The 18517-nt window shown below is 43.2% G+C and overlaps 1 protein-coding gene and 1 pseudogene across 6 annotated transcripts in view; one reads left to right on the top strand and one right to left on the bottom strand.

Moving 5' to 3' along the window:
- The window catches only part of Pex19 (peroxisomal biogenesis factor 19), a 94264-nt gene that overhangs the window by 24510 nt on the left and 51237 nt on the right, over positions 1 to 18517 (bottom strand). For 2 of the 6 annotated variants that reach the window (XM_075691572.1, XM_075691574.1), the window contains one exon: positions 10887 to 11263. The exons of 1 other annotated variant lie outside the window; for it this stretch is intronic. In XM_075691572.1, the coding sequence (XP_075547687.1) occupies positions 11201 to 11263 (63 nt within the window). In that variant the 3' untranslated portion in view covers positions 10887 to 11200. Of the gene's footprint in view, positions 1 to 10886; positions 11264 to 14730; positions 14787 to 17615; positions 17719 to 18517 lie in introns of those variants that run through there. 3 more of the 6 variants (XR_012828382.1, XR_012828383.1, XR_012828381.1) reach the window with 3 other exon arrangements.
- On the top strand, positions 3033 to 6839 carry LOC142582175 (uncharacterized; annotated as a pseudogene).

Here is an 18517-nt window from a genome sequence, read left to right as displayed (position 1 = left end):
CTTGCCAGGGTGGCCTTCAACACTGTACTTTGTACAATGAATGAATAGAATTTATTGATAGGAAAGACAGAGAGGTCGACCTGAGCTAGTGCGCTCTAGTCTGCTACTCTGCACTGGGGAAGAGGGAAGGGGAGTGAAAGTATTGAGATGGATGATGATGATAAGAGAAGTGGTGAGTGCTTATGTACATGAGACAGTTGCCTCGCTAGAGCCGCTCGTCGAGCTTGGTGTCCTGCAGAAACTCCAACAATACTTTTGTTGCACGCATTGAAATTGCAGTGTACATGTTGTAAATAAACTTGACTTGACTTGACATTGCAGCTACAGTGGTAGCGGTGGCTGACTGGAGGGGGCGAAACAGTATTATGAGCCACAATACAGACCGTCAACTGCACGGAAGCGGAAGAATGTGTAATGGCTCTCGCCATCAGAGCTCAACCCCCAGATAACATATATTCTTACAGATTCCCAGCAAGCATGTTAAAACTATGCACAAGGCAGTATTTCCCTGATGGCTTATGAATTGCTACATAAGAACCAACATACACCCGCCGTGGTTGCTCAGTGGCTATGGTGTTGGGCTGCTGAGCACGAAGTCGCGGGATCGAATCCCGGCCACGGCGGCCGCATTTCGATGGGGGCGAAATGCGAAAAAACCCGTGTACTTAGATTTAGGTGCACGTTAAAGAACCCCAGGTGGTCGAAATTTCCGGAGTCCTCCACTACGGCGTGCCTGATAATCAGAAAGTGGTTTTGGCACGTAAAACCCCATAATTTTTTTAAGAACCAACATAGCCAACTAGTTCACCTAGTGTGGTCACCTGGACATGCGTCTCTCCTTGGCAATGAGCGTGTTCATGTGACAGCTTGAGGCATCACCCTCCGGGCACCGGTGGAAGGCCAGACAAGGTGGAAAACATACCATTTACACACACGCATATACTACAGACTATCCCGTAGAACGTTCCCTCCACCACACGTGAAACTAAACCGTGCAGATGCAGCCGCTTGGCACCACCTCCAAATCAATACGTTCCCCAACCTTGCTCTCCGCCACACTTTTTACCCTACCCAGTATCCCAACAAATGTCGTTTCTGTGGAGTTAAGACGGCAAGCTGGGCGAGTTGGTGATTGAACATATTCCTGTGGGTGGGTAGCGCAACCCGGACGAAGGGTTGTTGTTAGTTGTTAGTCTGCGCTCGTATTGTGTACTTCCTCTCGTCCTTCGTCCAGGTTGCGCTACCAACCCATAGGAACATTTTCTGTGGAGGACACCCAGACCTCTACCGTTCTACGTGGGAGTGCTCCAAACCACCCGGCCTCCCTGCAATGCCCAACGCCTCCCGATCCCAGTGGGAAGACGCTCTTTCGAGCACAGCCTTGGATGACCAGCGATGTCCGATTGACCGGGCCAGCAGGACAGCAGCAGCAAATGGGGCTCTGGACTGAAGGCTCCACCCTCGGAGACTTCATTACCAAATAACAAATAAAGTTTTCTACTACTACTACTACTACTACTACTACTACTACTACTACTACTACTACTACTACTACTACTATTACCTTTTCGATCAGGAGGGCGTCGCTTTTGTCTACCACAAATAAGATTCAATAAAAGTGGCGGTTTTTCCTGGCCATTAGTTTTTTTTGGCAACCAATGGGCGCAGGCCACTTTCGACTATAATCTATCCCGATCGGGCCCGATCGCGATCGAAGGTACCCCGAGTTATGAGAGTTTCCACGCAGATCATGCAATTACGATTTCTGTCACAAAACAAATGAAGAAAAATATAATTTTTTGCAGCTGCAAGAGTAAAAGTTCTTTGCTTTGATACAAACACCGCCTATGACTAAATATGGGCATGTGGCAGATATAAAAGACGTCTTAGTGCAAGTGGGAAGCTCCCGCTATTACATGCCTGCCACTTTCCAGCCGGTAGATTCTACTTCCAGCTGGGAAATGCTCTATCCAACTGTTTCCAGCTGGAGCTGAAAAACTTCCAGTTGGAATTACTGTTTCCAGCTGGAAGACCAGCTCAGATGGGCTCCGTTTCCAGCAGGAAAGTGCCATTTCAAGCTATATCCAGCTGGCTCTGGAAAATTTCCAGCTGGAGAGCTAATTCCAGTTGGAAACCTGGCTGGGAAGAGCATTTCCAGCTGGAAATTCACAGCTCATTTTCATGTGAGTATCTATGGGGTACCATGGCAGTGCCACGAAGGCGTCCGAAGTATCGGGCATGTCCGAAAAATCGGGTGTCCGGAAAATGGGTCGCTGACTGCATTAGAAATTAAACAAACTTGCTACCATGACTTTGCCAACACTTCTAAAAGCACGAATATTACAGCTGCTCTCAAATCGAATATCGAATAGCGTAATATGTAAAGCTACTATTCGAAAATTCGAATATTCGTGCACCAGTTCTTATACATTGACTCTACAGGGTATGTGGCGGTGCTGCAAGCTGCAAAGGTACCCTAATTATCGTGCGTCCAGAAAATCGGTCGTTGGCTGTATAGTCTCTCGATGCTGACTATATCTGCTTTATGGTAGAGTAGCTAAACAAAGAGCAACAGATTCACACAACTAATATTGCGGCAAGTACAGAGACATGCCTCTCCAAACCTGGGCACTTAGGTTTGTCACGTAATGTCACTGCCATTGAAGAAGGCGAGCCAATGACTACCAGAAACTGTCCCGAGATTCAATACTAACCTGACATGATCTGTAGCTTAGCCAAGTAAATTACCGTGACAAGAGTGATCTTGGGATAATCATTCAACTGAGTTATGATTACAACGCCTCAACGCCAACTTGGCGGCCGGCACCAGCCGCATTTCTAACACGATGCTTAGGAATCTAGATGACGCCTCTATTCACGCCCTCACTGGCTACCTTCAAGAGCGTTAGGCCAGTGGTACCATCCCGCAGGAATGGAAGTGTGCCAAGCTAGTCTTGATACCTAAGCCGGGAAAACCACCCACCTTAGTCAACCTCTGTCCCATCTCTGTTACATCCTGCGTTGGGAAGTTAATGGAACACGTTATCGAGACCAGACTCGTACGTTCGCTACCTCGAAGACAACCACTACCTACCAGACACGATGTTCGGCTTCCGCGCTCACTTAGCAGCCCCAGACATTGGTGAATGCTTCTTCCCATCTTCTCCTCCATCACCAGGTCATCATGCGTCATACACTAGACACGTGTCATCGTCGGCCTCGATGTTGCCAAGGCCTTCGACAACATCCTCCATGAAGCGATTCTTCAACTCCAGACTCTCGGCGTCGGACACCGCACGTATGCGCATGTCCGAGACTTCTTCACCAACCGCAAAATACAACTCGGCGCTGGCACGGGACACCCCTCCACCATCTCTCCTAGCAACTGCAACACGCCACAATGCTCCGTGCGCTTGCCGCTGCTTTTCGATGTTGCACTGCAGGGCCTGCCCAAGCTTCTGGCTGACATCCCCCACCTACACCACAGCCTTTATGCTGACGACCTCACTCTTTGGATCACACACGGCAACGGCCACAACGATGAGACTCTACAGACCGCCATCGGGTCGGAGACGATCTCGATACAGTTGGCCTCAACTGCTCGGCGACTAAGTCAGAGTATATCATCATCCCATCCCCAGACGATGCCCACCAAAGGTACTTCCCGAGATGTACAGATCCCATTAGGATTCTGGGCCTACACCTACAGGAAAACGGCAGTAACAATATGTCGCTCCAATGCATTGACCAGTCAATGGTATAGATCGGTCACCTATTCAAGTGAGTCTCCAACAAGCACCGAGGTATGCGCAGTGCGAGGCGAGCTGAGTGATCGGGTGCGTTCTGTGCATGTGCTGCGCTATTTTTCGAGTGCTGGGCTGTTTATGTGGTGGGGTGGGACAACGTTGCCGAACACGTGTTGCAAGTAACAGCTGAAGAAGTAGAATGGCGGTATCTCTAACAAGCTATTTAAAAAAAATTGCTGTATTTGTGATGTGGCTACTTGTGTTCGTTTGAGAGTTGTTTTGCCATGTGTTATAAAATGCTTACGCTTTACACTTTCTTGTTTATAGAAAAAATCGATTGTGTATTCTGTATTTATTGTCATTCGTTTGCTGGTGTTTGTTTCCTGCCCCCCAATGCACATCTCTCACGTTTGATGTTATTTCTTTATGCTTATTATGTCAGTGTCATGCTTTTAACAAACTTCTTGCATTGTGAATGGTGGACCATTCGTGACCGGACGCCTCTGTGCTGTCTGCACTTCGCTCCGCTTATGTTACATGCAGACTAGGATACATAGCGCAATTTTTTTTTGTATCCTAGTCTGAATGTATCCCACCAACACGCCCAAACTTCTTCCCTGCTATGTTACATGATAAATAAATGATCGTGCTTGTATGTTGTTTTTGCACCAACACGTTTTATTTATTTCCTGAATAGAATTATAAAGTTCTCTTTTTTCATTTTTTGACCATGATAAGAATATCAGGACCAGTGATTGCAGCATATTAACATATTGTAAATAGTTGCGCATTAAGAACCAAAATACCTAGTCTCGTCGTTTCTGCGTCGAAACCACGAGCAGCGTGAATAAGTGCTAGGCTTACTGACGCTTCTAAACGACTGCTTGCTAAGGCAATTGCTTAATTACAATACAGCTAGTTTCAACTGTGCAGGTCCTAACACTTCACGTTCGCCTTAATCCGTTGCTAAAAGCCGCACCGAAGACATTTAGTAGCGAAGTTTGTCTTGCATTAATCCTACCTAAATCTCATTCGGAAATGGCATCGATTTGCAGAAACATCTTAAGCGCACGGAGCAGCTCAATTTCCTTTTCATTGTCATTAAGTATTCTATGGCAGCAGCCCTTTGCAGTAACAATTTCATACTTTTGATCTCCTTATAAGATACTGCCCACAGTCAGAGTCCTTCTCTGCCACACTTTAAGAGAAAGCGAACAGCTGTGCTCGGCGAACAATCTGGCGCTATGCGCAACGGAGAGTTGGCGCTTACTTGCGTGTAAGCGGGGGTGCAACAGCCCATATGTTTGCATCTGGTGATAAGTGGGACTACTGGCGCTTTGTTGCGAATGCGCGTTGTTTAATTTCAGGCGAATATTAAAAAAGTGGAGCCCACCGAAGTGTTGAGGCGAACGGCGATGATGAAATCTGGACCGAGACTGCCCGGCACAGTAGATGCATTACGACGGGGGCGAAATGAAAAACACAAGTTTATTTAAATTTAGGTGCATTTTAAAGGGTCCCAGGTGTTCAAAATTAATCCTGCGTCCTTCACTACGGCGTGCCTCATAATCGTATCGCGGTTCTGGCTCTTAAAACCCGATTTCTTTTTTTTTTTTTTGGACTGAGACCGCCGCAAGCTCCATGTTATGAGCGGTTTTTTTTTCGTCCCGGGCGCTCATATCATGGCAGAAGACGCGCTGATGCAGTAATTTAGGCACATTCAATGTTAAAAATAGTTACGTGGAACTAAAGCAACGGTTGAGGAAGTTGAGAAAGCTAGAATACCGAGGCTGCCCCACACACAACCACTGCGGTAGCTGCGTTCGCATGCCCTCTCATGCACGGTTGCGCCTCTAGCGGCGGGCGCTGGCTCTATATGAAACTGAGGCGGCAGTTTGGTGACCAGAAAAAAAATGGAAGGACTCTGTTCAAGCCTTCATCTGCTCCCGCATCACCTACTCTGCACTTTACCTACGTCTCACCCGCTCCGAAAGTGAGTGACTAGAGGTGTCGCTTCATAAAGCATATAAGATGGCCCCGGTGCTTCCAATGTCTACAGCTACTCACAAGCTTATGGCTCTCGGCACCCCCAACATTGTGAGCGAACTGATCGAAGCTACCCTCACCGTCCAATACGAGCGGCTCTTACTCACGCACGCTGGCCGAGCGGAACTGCAGCAAGTTGGGATCTCAGCAACCAGTGCGGCCCCCAATGATATTGACCTTACACTGGAATATCCTCAATATCTCTGCATCCCTCCCATTCCCAAATGGATGCATCCGGAACACTACAACAAGAGATGGGCCAACCCTGCACATCAACTCAAGAAATGCTTCAGTGGACTTCCGGATGTCACATATACGGATGCCTCTTACCACCCCTCGAAGCCAGCGATGGTGGCGGTAGCACTCACCCCACACCGTAGCTGGTACACAGCCTGCAGCATTCGCAACGCAGAAACAGTCACCGCAGCAGAGGAGGTTGCCATGCGCTGGCACTAAATGATCCTAATACCAGTCATCATTAGCGACTCTCAACAGGCATCACACATTCTATTTTCTACTCCCCCCTCTTCCATCCCCCGCTTACTCTTTTGGGCTCCAGCCCACGAGTTGCTCAGCGGAAATGCCCAGGTCCATACAACTGCCAGAGATCTTATCTGCCGAGCCGAGTGTAGGACCCACCTCCCCGCTTCCCCTGACATGATGATCTCGCCCGATTTTGTACTCACCACTTACATGGACATCTTCCAGTACTACCAACTTGGAAGATGCATATATTCTCCCACACACCGCGATCTAACAACACACGAGGCAGTCCAATGGCGCAAACCACAAACAGGCAGCTTCCTGCACCCCCTCTTGTACAGTAGAACCTTTTAACAACAGATAGCGCCTAGGTACAAGCACTGCTCATCTCTGGCCACTCTCATACACAAGACGTGGACATGTACGCATTACAATGCAACCACAAACACTCCAGAGTTGTGGGAGTACCTCCTATGTGCCTTCGAGCCAGGAGATCAACGCCGTCTCATCTAGCGTGCCGTGGGGGCCGCAGCATCCCAAAGGATGCCCGCCGACTTCCTCTAAGCCAGCGCAACCGGTCCTTGGACTGGCCCCCTTTTCTTGGGAAAAATAAAGAGTTCACCACCACCACCAGTGGCGTATCAACTATTTTTCGATTGGGGAGGCAAGCCTCCTATAGGAAAGCCTATAGAACTCACTGATGCTGAAAAATGCCTCAGTGAGACCTATCTTTGTCACTGACAGACCCGATTATCGGTCTCACATAATGAACCATTAAAATTGAGTGTTGAAAAAACTTTTTGAAGCGTGTCGCTGAAGTGAGACAAAAAAGTTGCTAACATTCTTACTAAGCTTTAGTGAATTTCATGGAATTTTTAATTTTAGAACACTATATAGTATAAGGTAACATGAAGTAAATCAGTTATCTAGACGTTCCAGGTTTGTGTAATGCCCATGCAGGTGACTGATGAACAGTGCTTATACCAACAGAGTATACATGGCCTTTATGGATATTTATTTAGTTATTCATACTGCAATCCCCAATGGGAATTTCGGCAGAGTGGATTATGAAACAAGACTAATTACAAAATACCAAATATTCCAAGCTTAAAATGCAAAAGGTATTACTGCCAAAGCCATGAAATACTAAAATTTTGTGAAGTATACTAGTAGTCGTTTCATTAGTCAAGACAGAGTTTATATTTAAGATTACCTCAAGGGAAGCTTCAAAAATGCATCGAAAAGTTGGCAACAAACATGATTTGCATCAGAAACGGAAATGTTCTTCATGTTTATTCGTGAAATATCCATGGAATAGCGGCCAAAGTGTCACTTGCCATATTAGTGGCGGTGCTGCCACTGGTAGGCCCGAATAATCTAGTGGGTCCAAAAAGTAAGGCTCCGAAACATCGCTCGATGACTATATATTTGCATCCTGTCGAGATCAGTTCGACCTTACTTAGGACGCAAATGAGAAGTTGCACAATTATTGGCATCAATACGACAATCGTAACCAAGGTCTCAAAATTGAGCCTTTCACAATAAAATCATAAAAGCTGGCAGATGTGAAATATAGACATAAATCACAGCATAGAAAAGAAAGAACACCAATCTCAGCATACTAGTTCCAAAACAAAAGAGTCAACACTTGGTTGAAGAACTTTCATCAGTTAAACTGTCCCAATTGTTAACAAATCTCGGAAAGAAGGAGCACTTGAAGCAATGAACACATTTGCGAAAGACAGCAATGGTTAAATTATGCCTTTGTATGGTGGCATATCTGCATAACAGAGAGATAACTTTTGATGTATCAGTGTTGTAGGGCCCATAAATTAGCCAGTAGAAATTAATATGGGAACAGAGCTTCCTCTGGGACAAGGCAGATAAATTAGCCTTGGCAAAAAGAGCTGCTATTGAACAGTGTCCCAACCTGTTAAATGTAAAACGGAGATAATTTTTTTCTTGCATTTTCTTTGTTTTGTCAATATCATTTTTAGTCAAAGAGTCGCACATTAAAGAAGCATGCTCTACTATTGGTGAGAAACCAGTTTTATAGATTAGCAACCCAAGAGCAGGGGTTGATAGTTTTACAATTCTTTGAAGAACAATTTTTAGTTTGGGTTTGCTGTAGAATAGTCAATGTGCTTTGACCAATGAAGGGTGTTATTAATCCAATGTCGTAAATATTTAAAGCAAGTTATTTTATCAAGAAGAAGGTTATTTGCACCAAAACTAAATTTCTAAGGTTTTCGTTTCAGAGTAATAGTCATAGAAATATTTTCAAAATTGGTTTCCATTTGGAAGAATTGACATCATTCAATAATTTTCCAGGAGTCCTGATTTAACTCTTCTGAGTTAGAAGGGCTTTTGATCTCTAAGCAACGACACAATCGTCAGTGTACAACTTCATTTTAACTGAAATATCTGTTATTCTGTCTTCAATAAATATGAGAAATAAAAGCAGCCCGAGAATGGCTTCCTGTGGGATGCCAGAGTCTACTGATAGTCATTCCGAAGAGTGGCCTTTGTAAACAACATACTGCTGCCAGTTTCTTAGGTAGGCTGACAACCAGGTTATCAATTGTGTTTTTGGGGACCTGTTTGTGGGAAACTTCGTCAAGTGCCTTGTTGAAATTCCATAAAAAATTGTGTCAGTTTGCTTCCATTATTAATTTCTACAGCAAAATCATGATCTGTTTTAGTTAGCCGAGTAGAAGAACAAAAACCTTTAGTAACCCCGTGTTGATATCGTAATTATATATTTACAAGACAGAAGATAACAATTTAGATTCTTTGTTTACTTTCAGATTGAAAGATTGCAAAAGAGCATGATTCAAAGGAAGACAAATAACCACGATTTTCTAGCATGAAAAGGCATTTTGTCTACATTGTCCCAAAATATTTCTTGTTCCCCAACATTCGTGATAAGAGAACTAGAGAACTAAATCCTTCACCACATGCTGTTAACAAGGCAATCACAATTACCCGAGCTTTATGCAGGTCAAGTACTATGCTTCTGCCCTTGATATACGTAAAAGCCACCGTAAAGTATTAATTGGTTGGAAAGCCGTTAGAAACGGAAGCGATTTGTTCAGATTCGCGTGAACAAGCTCAAGCGCTCCGAGACCTACGCCTCTCTATAGTCGATCTGAACATAAAATTTATTCCAATTGATTTTGGGAGACAATACGCTTGCGAATGTACTACAAGCAAGTGCATTTAGTGATGCTTGAGAACTGGCAGCGTTTCAAGCCACTCAAATTGTTTTGTAGAGAATAAGAAAACACTTCTGTCAACACAATATGAAGACTGTGATTAACCACTGTGCTATGAAGCACAATTACAATGTGAAGACTGCCAATGTGAAGCAAACCATTGCTTCATCATGGTCATGGAGCCTATGCGTCACACAGCGATTTTCGGCTGCCGACATGTAGCTTTTGAATAATGAGCTCCGTTTTAGAAAGGTCACTTTTCAATCGACTTTACTAGCTTATAAGTCACCCACCATGGTTGCTCAGTGGCTATGGTGTTAGGCTGCCGAGCATGAGGTCGCGGCATCAAATCCCGGCCATGGCGGCCACATTTCGATGGGGGCGAAATGCAAAAACACCCGTGTACTTAGATTTAGGTGCACGTTAATGAACCCCAGGTGGTCGAAATTTCCGGAGTCTTCCACTACGGCGTGCCTCATAATGAGAAAGTGGTTTTGGCACGTAAAACCCCATAATTTTATTTTTTTTTTTAGCTTGTAAGTCACTAAAATGTTGCCCATTGTTTATTCGTCGCCAAAAAAGTCACTGGTCGCTAAATAGAAGTTTGTTGCTAAACAGGCAAGAAAGTCGCTAAACCTAGCGGCAAAATAGCTTAAATGGCAACACTGATTACAGATTGTTAAATTATAAAATACAAAGCAGATTTTATGTTTTCATAGATCGTTAGGTTATACGTCCAACAAACACAGGATGATGCAATTAACGGAAGTCAAAACCTGTCTTAGACCACCTGATGACAGGCCTCCTTAGCAATGCAGAAGTGCAAGGTGCATTGTGCATACGTCTTGCACCGCCAATAACCATATTCTTAGTGCGGCCGGCTGAGGCCCATATGCAAGGCCAGAAAGGCAATCCTCGCTGACAAAGCAGGAAATACGCTGTAATAGAGCACACTTTCGGGGATCTTATTCTGGAAGACAACTTGGCCTCCGTGGATGTTTTGTTGGATTTTCCCGTGTGCAGCTGACAGTCACCGCTTTCGAAAGTGGTAGATCAAATGGCACACTTTGCCCCCCTACTTCTGATGGTGAATGGGGGTGCGCCCCCCCCCTTCCTGGTAGATATGCCTATGACCTCAAACCATGCTAGAACATGCAAGCTGTCATCTCTGCAACTGGGTGGATGCCATCATTTTTTTTTTCTCACGCAGTTCAAAGTGAAGCAGCACAGTTTGTGTTCTAAGCATATCTTACATGAGCTGGAAAACAGCCAACCAGCATGAGCAACACATGAAATGAGACAAAATACAAGTTCCAACCATTGCTGCTGTCCTTATGCAGGTACGCTCGCTGAAGAGGTACTTTCAGGTACCCCTCCAGTGCTTAAAGTATTCGCAGACAACATATACAAAATTTATTCCCTTTGAATGTACACTAATCATTGCAGCAATGGGAATGAAATAAAACACAGTCACTGACTGCAGGTGTCACAAGCAAGTGATCACTAGTGGTAGTGGCATTTAAAATTTGTGAACATACTTATATAACTACCAGCTGGAGCACTCTGCACCACGAAGAATATGCAGAAAAGCTAGTACTGCATCCAAAGTGGCTGCAGAGGAATGCACTGTCTCCAAAAATACTGATGCTTGCGTTGCAATGAATATTGCACAAAATACAGGCAGCCAGGACCTCTGATGAACAAGCTCAGTCACATGACTGCACACTGCTCGGGCATTCCTGGGGCATGCCCATCCAGGCCAATGTCAGGGCCCTGCAAATGGAAGAAACCTCAGTCAAGCTTCTTCCTGGTCATGGCTAAATAAGAAAGCATCACTAGTCTTGGATACCTGCAAGATATTCTTTGTGTTCTTTATTCTAGAGCAAACAACCATATCAGGTGTCAAGTGAAGAAATATGAAGGTGTGTAGACAACCATCTTGAAATAGCACACAACGGGATGGCACAACAGAAAGGAAGATGAATGGGTATGGCGAGGCCGGAGGCATCATGTCGCTCACCAAACATTTCCTGTTCATAACACAAGTGCTGCTGGCTGCCCCCGCCATTGGATCATGTCCCGCAAGCATGTGTCAAAACTACTGCATGGGTGATACCGAATCTGATCCTGTCTTATTACCCTGTACCTCGTTGGCATCCGACTGGGAACTGTGCTGTGGTCTCACTGCGCTAGTGGTGTCATCACGTGAACAGAAGCAAGGCACGACATCATCGATTCTGGCTCAAAAAGACCTGCAGCAACACTTCTTCACCAGTGGGCACAGCGAGGTCAGAGGCATCGTGCCGCTCACCGAACGTTTCCTGTTCATAACACAGGTTAGCTTTTCATCATTTAAGAGTGAAGACCTTAGTTGTGTTGTGCCCACAGACGTGTCTATTAGTAGCGTATGAGTGTCTTTGTGTCTGTAAACTGCTTGTTTGCGGTGATATCTAACTAAACCCAGGTCCCTCTGTTGAGGAAATGTTTGCATCACTTCAAGCTGGACAAGCCACAATCTTGTCAGAACTAGCAGACATTCGAAAACGTCTTTCAACTACAGAGAAAACTGTGTCATCCTTAAATACAAAATGGATAGAAGTTAACCAAGTGCGGGTAGAAATCTATAAAAAAAAAAAAATAACTGAAATTGAACCACTTCAGACTGAAGTACAAAGCTTAAAGCAAGTAACTGAACAACAAAACAGTAAGCTGGCAGATCTCGAGGATCACAGCCGATGATGCAATGTCATTATTTATGGCATTAAAGAACAACAAGGAGAAAATGAAAAATCGCTGCAGCATGCAATCGTAGATGAGCTTTTTTCACAGAAGCTAAACCAAACTATCCGTTCTGTTGCAAGAATTCACTGTCTTGGGCAAAAGTCAGGCAACAGGCCAGTCATCATTTACTTCCAAGGTTTCCTAGAAAAAGAAGCGATCATGCGCAAGGGTAGAAAGCTCAAAGGCACCAACATATATTTGCAAAATGATTACAGCCTGTATACCCTACGTAAAGGCACCTTCTATGGGAATCTGCTCAGGCCGATAAATCTCAAGCGAAACATGTTTTCCTTGTTAATGAAAAACTAAGCATTAATACAGTCTCTACATACGGGATGACACTAGTAATCAGCGCGTCCTTTTCCGAGCAGCTCATAAACCACGTGATAGTCACTGACTGGACACGCATAGTAATTTAAGGGAACTGAGACTGCGAAGTTTTAATGCCTACGGCTTATTAATAAGACTGAATAGCTTCAACAACTTCTTTTTAAATACGATCCCCACACAACCGTAGTTTCTGAAACGTGGCTACATGGTGACATCAGTGATGCGAATGTAACCCACCTTTCATATCAAATCTTTCGACGCGATCGCACCAGTCGAGGTTTAGAGGTGGTGATGGTACTCAAAGATAGTTTTGTCGTCGGCTTACTCGCTCAGATAAATGACCACGAAAGCCTTTTGAAAAGTAAACTTAGCATATCATCGCTGAAAACAAACACCATTGTATATCCATTCCGTAGTAAAGAATATTGGCACGTGCCATTTTGTCGTACTGAGCATGGGCGGCAAATGTTACGTCATGCACTTGCAGTTCTGTTGAACAGACTAATTTTCCAGAACATTCATGTGGAAATGTGCAGCATACATAACATACGAGAGTTCTTCATTCCATGATGTCCGAACTCTTTTTCCACTGCCGTTACTATTTTTATGTATTTATAATTACTGTCAAGCTGTTCGTATTATATTACATTGTATAACACTAGAAGTTGACCTGCAATGGTAAACAGTTAAAATGCCTTGTTAATTGTCACCCTTTCTGTATGCCTTGTATATTGGGGGCTCGGGTGCTTCTCAAGTGAATTGATTTTCACTTTTTGCTCGAGCATTCCCACATTGTGATGATGGAAATAAATTTCAACTTCAACTGTTGGGGCCATATGTCTGTCTTGTGCGCTGTCTATCGGCCACCATCTTCCCCTCCAGAGTTCCTACCACTACTCTATGATTACATGTCGTCATTAAAGTGTCGTCACGTCATAATGGCTGGTGACTAACGTACCTTCCATCAAGTGGTTGAAAAAGCTTGCTTCACATCTTATTGATAGTTCTCTCGTTGACATTATGCTTTCCTGCAACTTAGAGCAAGTTGTAATTGAGAACACGTGGGTAATTGCCAATCATGGCTCGATATTGGATCTTGTATTTCTCAGCAGAGATATTTCTTTGTGCGACGTGGCTGTTAAAGAGGGTGTACCAAACCACAAGTTGATACTAGTCACTTGTATATTTGTTCATTGTACGCAACATCCAAAACGAGTTTCAAAAACGGTGAAGGATACGACAAAAGCTGGTGACGAATCCATTCTTGATGAGAGCAGCATTCTGGGCAAGTTGGTAATCCATTACTCAAGTAATATTGCACAACAAAAAACGACACGGACTTGGTGTGTCTTCTTTTACGTCCGTGTCGTTTTTTGTTGCATAATAATATATTACTCAAGTAATATTGCACAACAAAAAACGACACGGACTTGGTGTGTCTTCTTTTACGTCCGTGTCGTTTTTTGTTGCATAATATTACTTGACCATTCTTGATGTATTGTGGCAGCTACCCCAAACTGACGTCGTTTCTTTGTGGCTTTCTTTTAAGAGCACTCTACAGCACTGTTTAGATGCCTTTGTTCCTGATCGCCTTATTAAAATGAGGCGAACAAACCCTTGTATTACCTGCTACATTCTACAATTTAAACGAAGGCTATAAAGAGAGCCCAAAAGAGATTGAGCAGAAACCCCGACCTCATTCAACAACTTGAACTTTCTTGCGCACTATCTGCATCTCGAAATAAACATTTTTTATAAAGCTTGCCAAGTTACTGAAAGAGTAATCCGGAAAAATTTTGGTGCTATCTGGGAAATGAAGCTTCTCATTTAGAAAAATTAAAACACAACAACATAACAGTTACAGACCTAACAGAACTTTTAAATGTAATGAACGACTACTTTCATTCTGTGTTTTCTTCAAAGGATGATACAAATCCTGATCTTGTTCCATCCTCGCTAGATCCAGATTTCATAACCTTTGAGAGTGTTTTCTCTGTTACTGGACGTAGAAGCAAAATCTTCCGGGGGCCCTGACGGAATTCTGAACTCTTTCCTGCGTCTACATGCATAACCAATATCGCATATCTGAACTACTATTTTCTGTGAATCAATCAAAACGGCGACCTTACCAGATGATTGGCACTCGCCAGAGTTGTTAGCTGTGCACAAGAAAGGAGATCACCTGCTGAAAGAAAATTACCACCCAATTTCTCTGACGTCAGCATGCTGCAAGGTACCCAGACACATTACTGCTCATTTTATTACTGATTTCCTTGAAAGTAATAACCTGTTGTCTTCAGCTCAACATGGCTTTCGAAAACAGTTAACAACCTGCATGCAGCTCATAGCAACAGTCCACGATATCGCATTGACGCTTGATTCGTCAGGTCAGATAGATTTACTTTTTTTGGACATTAGCAAGGCATTTGATCATATTTCGCATGTAAAACTTCTCCTGAAGCTTCAAAACCCTGATCTTCTATCTTTCATCATAAATTGGATAGATGCTTATCTTTCAAATCGTGCACAGTTCGTTGGTGTAAGGGGACACGCTTCTAACATATTACCAGTATCTTCTGGGGTTCCACAACGAAGTGTACTAGGGCTGATTCTTTTCCTAATATATATCAACGACTTAGTAGATATGGTTGATTCTAATATTAATATCAGATTGTTTCGTGACGACTGTGTTCTATATAAGAAAGTAACTTTGTCAACAAGATCAGGTTGACTTGGATTTCACCCTAACAAAAGTTAGTGCATGGTGCACCCGGTCGTCAATGGTATTAAACCCTGATAAAACGGTCCTACTACGCGTGATGAAGGAAAAACAACCATTCGCGTTTACTTACCGTGTTCAGAGAACACAGTACATGAAGTAAATTAATATAGATACCTCATTACTAACATGCTTTCATGGTCCATGCATATGACAAACGTCTGCACATCAGCTTCGCGAAAACTTGGTTTTCCGAGACGCAAGTTGAAAATAACACCTCTCGAATTGAAAATGCTCGCACATGAAACGTACATTTTACCAAATCTAGAATATGCATCGGTGGTTTGGGACCCTTTCAACAAAAAAGACAAAAAAAGATTGAGATGATTCAGAGACGCCCTGTATGTTTTATTTTTTTTTCAAAATTTCTATCAACAGATTCTCCAATCAAGTTAGTGAAGGAAAATAACATCCCTGTGCTTGAAAATCGCCACACAATCGCGTGCCTTAAATTTTTGCGTTCCGTTTATAATAGGACGGTTAAGATACCTGCACAGACCTACATACAGCCGTTCTTACGACGCGCATCCAGGCATCGTCATGTGCATAACCTGCTCCCATACACTGCTCGGACAAACATATTCAAATATTCTTTTTTTTCCTCGAACAATTGTTCAGTGGAACAATTTGCCATCAGATGCCGTTTGTGCTGATGACATTGACAAAGCTTTGCTCGGTTTGAACATTGAGTGAGCCCGAGCTTTTGTGCACTACTTGCACTATTTACTGTGCTCCTTTCAAGATATTTTACTTCTTTTTGTATAATCTGCAGGGATAATTGTTCAGAGTGTAATTATTGGATGTGGCTGTATAATCGAAGTGATTTGTACATGCATGTATACATATGTGAATATATATATATGTATGCATATATATATATATTTTTGTGTGTGTGTGTAGACATTGGCTTTCGTTATTTTACTGTCTATTCCCCTTAATCTTTTTTATTGATTGCCCATTGCATATTCTTGTATAATTAATTATTGCTTTTGATGTGTGTATAATTTATTATCTGTCCCCTTCCCCTCCTGCCTGGTTTTTAATGAATGCAGTGTTTCCTAAATAAAAAATAACAAGAACACAGGCGCACTGTTTCCACTAGTTGCACAACATTTCAAGATGGCCCTCATTTCAAAATACCAACTAGTCCAACATTGAACTCTTTTAAAGTGGGTAGATAACACTGGTCTTTCCATTTGTGATTGGCATAGCAGTGTGCTCATTAGGTGCTCCTGTTTGGCAACATCCCAAGACAAAAATTATGCAGTAAGCAGGCCTATTCCTGGTCACTGAAATATGGCACATTTTGCATTTTGATTCATGCCAAATCATTGCAAACGTGACCCCAAAGATTAAATATTGCCATTCAAAATCTTCTTGTCTTTGTACACTATTAAGTGATGGCCCAAGAATTTCACTGCGTAGTGCATAAGTTCTAACAAGGGTGGCGAAATTTGGCAAGTGTTTTCGGGAGCTCACTTTTTTTAAAATGAATTTCAGACCTTTCTCTTCCTGTCCTTTAGTTTGTGAATGAATTTAAACGGGAATGATGTATAAACATTACAAATGTGAAGTATAAACAAGCAAGCTAAACATATATATATATAATCTTGCAGGACATATGCAACTTGTGCAGGTGCAAAGGCCAAACCAAACCAAGGCATTCCTCCTGCATTTAATTGACTACAGCAAGTTGTGCATTAAAACTAGGTAAGCGTAGCAGCGTTATGAACAGTACCTTGGTTTGGAACCTGGCTGCCAAATGAAATTCATAGCCCTCTTCAGCACTAAAACATTGACTTCCAAGTGGCTTTGCACAATGTTTAGACGGCAAAATATATTTGGCCTCCCATTCCAAATCTGATTTGGAAAAAGCACACCATGAAACAACTTCCATCATTCCACTTCCAGATGGTGGTTTCAGAACAAGTGTTTTACATTCCACTAAGCTGTTAACCACACAAACTTCTCCAGATTCACTGATGATGATTTTCACACTCGGTGCCAGCAATTAATGGCTGACCACCAACTAACAACATGCCTTTCACCATTGAGGAGCTCGAACAACCTTGGGTAACACCCATTCTGACACGTGTTCTGGCCTAGACTAATGAATTCTATTTCTGGCGAAATTCTTTAATGGCTTTTCAATTTTCGTAGATATTTCCTGCACTCTGATAATTTGGTTCATCCTAAACAATTTGTTTTCACACATGGGAAGAGTGTGCACCTCACCTTACACGTGCTCCATAAAACACTCAGCAAAAATAAAGAAAAAAAAGCTACTTGATTCACTCGTCTCTTGACTTCAAAGGTGTCTTCGGCAACCTTTTGCATCCTGCAGTGGAACAGTTTTTCAGATCTCATAAGTACTCTAAAAAACTTTGCCACCATTTAAAAAAATATTTCCTCAAACACCAAACTATCATTTACTAGTAGTCCTATGGGCTCACCAATAAGTCGTCTAGGTTGGAATATTATTGTTATTAATAAACATCTAAATCTCCCCTTGCCACCTGGTATGTCTACACAGACATACACCGACAACAGGTGGTGTTATGTCCGGCTGGGCACGCCCTGCAAAATTCACCTTGAACATAGAAAAATCATGCTTCCTGTACTACCCCTGAAGCCATGCCAATACTTCTACCCGAATTAGAAACATCACTGTTCTTTTTAATAATGTCATCCTCAAACACTAACAAAAAATGATAGACAGTTATAGAACAGCATTTGTCGCCTTACTTAGGTTAAACGTAAGCACCTTTGCGGGACATCACAGCGCGCATCCTTTCAAGTCTTTCAGTTCACCCTACAGAAATGCAGACGTAAAGAAGACGTTATAAAACAGGGCACCATCTGGTGCCTTGTGCCAAGCGTATCCAAGCCAAGACAATCCATGAGCAAACATCTTGCTGTTGCTATGCGGATGTGTCTCGTTAGGCCTACGGGAGCCCGAATCGCCGAACGATTTCAGAAAATGGGATGGGCTATGCGCTCACAACTAACCTCTCGGGTGAGTTTAGAGAAAGCAAAAGCTCATTACAATAGTCACTGGCGATCAATGCGAGTAAGAACGTAGCCATCACAAGAACTCATGCTGAAGCGGGAGCCATGGGTGCCATGGCTCCCGAAAG

The sequence above is a fragment of the Dermacentor variabilis genome, chromosome 5 (genome assembly GCF_050947875.1).
Source record: "Dermacentor variabilis isolate Ectoservices chromosome 5, ASM5094787v1, whole genome shotgun sequence".
NCBI lineage: Eukaryota > Metazoa > Arthropoda > Arachnida > Ixodida > Ixodidae > Dermacentor > Dermacentor variabilis.
This window is presented reverse-complemented; position numbering and strand designations above follow the sequence as displayed.